The sequence below is a fragment of the Rhagoletis pomonella genome, unplaced genomic scaffold, assembly GCF_013731165.1.
Source record: "Rhagoletis pomonella isolate Grant_MI unplaced genomic scaffold, Rhpom_1.0 Rhpom_scaffold_15657, whole genome shotgun sequence".
NCBI lineage: Eukaryota > Metazoa > Arthropoda > Insecta > Diptera > Tephritidae > Rhagoletis > Rhagoletis pomonella.
Window position 1 is genome coordinate 1 of NW_023474179.1, and position 3,550 is coordinate 3,550.

A 3,550-nucleotide genomic window follows, 5' to 3' on the forward strand; every position below is an offset into this window, starting at 1 on the left:
ATGGTGAGAGTTGAATATTTGGTGGACTGACCTTTTTTGGTGTAGTTGGCTTTACTATTTTCATCTTTTTCACCTGAGTACGTGACCAATTTTTGGAGCGCGATAAACCAGGTATTGACGGACGCTCAAAAGTGAAATCATTATCTACACGCTGCCGCTTTGGTGGCGAAACCAAAATCAGGCTCATATTTTTGTTGGAAGATGGTGCATTTTTGGATTTAGAAGAACAGCTCCTAACTGACGATTTATCGCTGGAAGTAGTCGCTAGAGATTCACTGCTTGGCGCATCGGAAAAAGATAGATCCTGTGAATTTCGCTTGTTTGATTTCGATGGCGAATACTCAGACAATTTAACTTTTGATGATTTGGGTGACACGCCACGTAAATCTCGCCATTTGCCAGACACAGGAACTGGGCTACTGCGACGCGATTTTACGCCAACTTCATTTAAATTAAAACGACTCGATTGCGCTAATATTTCGCTTTGATTAAAAGCGAGATCGGCTTGGGACATAATCCCTAAATCGACATATGCAGATTCGTTGCCTAGGGTATTGGGTTCACCAATTTTGGGTGGTGGGTAGATAGGGGTACTTGCTTCCGAGATTAAACCCCCTTGCGATGGCATGCGATTATTGAAAAAGTATCGATTCTGCTCGATGGACCGAATACATTCCATTTCATTCAGATTCGGCATAGAACCTTGACTAGCCGAGTAACGCTTGCTTGGTGAACGCAGTGAAAGATCTTTCATTGATTCGGAGTATTTTCGCAAAGGTGTGCCTACTAATTTAATGTCGCGTAACAGATCTTCTTCCCCACGCACGGGACTTGATTCGGCCACTATCTCACTTTTGTTTTTCACATAAGTTTTCTCAGGTTCTCCACTGCAAAGGCTAGTATCTTCCTCTTCTATCATAGCTAGTGGGCGCGACTTTGGAGTTGTGGTAATTGTAGTGGTCTTGTTAAGCGTAACACCATAACAAACGGGTGTGTCCAAGGAATCTGTTGATATATTAATATTTTCGTGTCTTACTTCAAAAGTTTTATTTGTAATAACAGCGCTGCCAGGCGATTTTTGATCCATATGAAACTCGACTGTCATATGAGTGGTATTAGTATTCTCAAGGAAATCAGCGGACTCATTGGCCGAAGTTAACCGCCGTGGTCGCATGGTTGATAAGTTAACCTTCACCGAATCCACGCTAACAGGTGTTGGCCAACTGGCTAAATTATCCAAATCGTGATGTCCAGCAATACCACTTTTCACATCACCACTGTTTATAGGTGTGAACTGAATCTTGTCGAACATTTTTATGACATTGCTAGGAGTCATAGGACTAACATTTTCTTTGTGTGTAAGCAGAACTGGTGATTTGTTTGAAGAAACTGTGGGCATAGCAGTATTCACAGCTTTGTTGCGCGCGTAAATATTTCGCTCAGAAAGCGGAGATGTGTGAGTAAAGTTTATAGTAATTTCATCGAACACTTCGCGTTTCTGTTCTTCACGTAAATTACATTTAGTATCTGCCCATACTGATCTCGGAGGAGGCGCGCGTACCTGTGTGGTTGATGGGGCAGAAGGCGGTTTACCTGCCCTTTGAGTAGTTGTTGTGGGTGGTTTGCGCGATTGTGTCTGTGCTGAGCTGGATTTGTGCGATTTTGTGGCACCTTTCGGGGACTTGAGACGTAGCGTTCTCACATAACTGCTGTTACTAGTCGAAATAGTTGGAAATTTTCGAACACTCTGTAAAATTGAGTGAAATTAGTTATTTTAGAGTTTAGTGTATGAAATACACACAGTTCATTAGCGCTATTTTAGTAAAAGCACATGGTCGGCTATACAACTGATGTACGATTTAAATTTGAAATTAAAATTTATACATTTTTTCTAGCCACTTTTATTTTGGCAAATATGTAGCTACAACGTATGAATTAATATACATATTAAACACAGAGAAAAGGCTGACCTGATAAACCTAATAATTTTTATTTGGAAAACTAGTAATAAATATTAAAAGATACGAAATTGATTCGTACTAAAATTATAAAAATTGAATAACTTCTAATTTTCAATAACCTTTTAACTTCAGAGAATACACATTTCAACTGCAATTTGCTAGAGTAATTAAATATGGTTGCTTGACTAACTACCCAATGGTGCATCGGTTAATGTTTGGTGCAATTTAAAAAACGGTTTTCATATGCAAGCATTATGCTTAATCAACCCCCTTTTTGTTACATATTCAACCACCGTATTTTCAGACGTCTTACATACATACATATGCATATGCATTCTGTACTAAGCGCTAGAATATCTAACTTCTTTTTGCATACCTTAATAGGATTGGTTACGCGGGTTTTCATTATCACCATAACATCCTTACGAAAATTTCTGTTATCCAAAAGTTGTAATGTTTCTTTACAAGTGAATTGTTCCAAAGGATTCCATACCATCTCCATCTCTACAGTTTTGGATCGGGGTATAACGATTTCGTCCCAACTAATTGAAACATTGTATTCCTCGCTTATTGGCTTTATAACACGGACCTATTGGTGAAAAAAGAGAATAATTAAACAAATGCTGATTGTATTACATTTTATTTTTTTGCAGAAGTAAACTTAAATTTTTAGCTCGTACAAGTGCTACAGAGGGGAAATCGATTTAATTTCATACTGGTTGCCACTCAACGCAAATATGTGGGAATTCGGTTAATATGCGGAAAAGCAGGTCAGTAAACTTGCTAGATATGCTTCTTACTAACACATTTTACAAACATGAATAACATGGAGTAACAATGAAATGATGTAGCTCGCATACCTCTATATTATCCTCAGAGGGGTTGACTATACGTAAAATACGTCTCGCCGTCTTTCCAACTGGCACATCTTCGAATGTTACAATGGATTTGGCGGAGAATGGCGCCATTACAACGTCGGTAGGCTCGCGAGATTCTATTCGCTTCTTGCATTTTGGGTGTGTCGGAGTAAGCACCACCTAGACCGAAGAAAGTATAAATTTAAAACAAATACACAAATATAGACAGACGCACTACAAACCTCGAAAGCGCTCATTTTATTCGCAGATTTTTGTTAAGTCTGATTTGATTTAAACTTATTTGTTATTAAAATACACTTCATACAACATTAATAAAGAAAAGACAGACATACAAATTATCACTTTAACATCGAAAATACACACAATATAACAAAATCGTTTAACAAATTAACTCAGATAAACGGGACAACTGAAAATCCAACCGCCAAATTGAAAAATAGTCAATTCAAGGCGAATTTATAAATGTATGAATTCGCCTTGAGCCAATGTGTCAATTTCTAAATCTCAAATAGGAAACGTTTGGAAAAGTTACACTACTGCAGTGGTCGTAAAACTATTATATAAGGAATTAAGGTCTGCACAAACGGCGCGGTGCGTATAACCAGGGACTCATGGCTACTCTAGAACGTTTTGAAGTTTATGGCTCATTGGGCCTCCGCACACTGGACTGCACAGTCCGCCTAAAACCGGTTTTGTGTGAACAAGAGGGGG

General features: G+C 38.5%; 1 protein-coding gene across 1 annotated transcript; it reads right to left on the minus strand.

The window, feature by feature from the left end:
* Positions 1–6: 6 nt before the first annotated feature.
* On the minus strand, positions 7–3,396 carry LOC118757242 (protein abnormal spindle-like; the record flags this gene model as incomplete). The annotated part of the gene is made up of 4 exons (XM_036491969.1): positions 3,061–3,396; positions 2,822–2,998; positions 2,338–2,550; positions 7–1,747 (listed from the first exon to the last, which is right to left on the minus strand). Coding segments are annotated over exons 1-4 (2,146 nt in total), but the record flags the coding sequence as incomplete, so codon positions are not given.
* Positions 3,397–3,550: the final 154 nt, after the last annotated feature.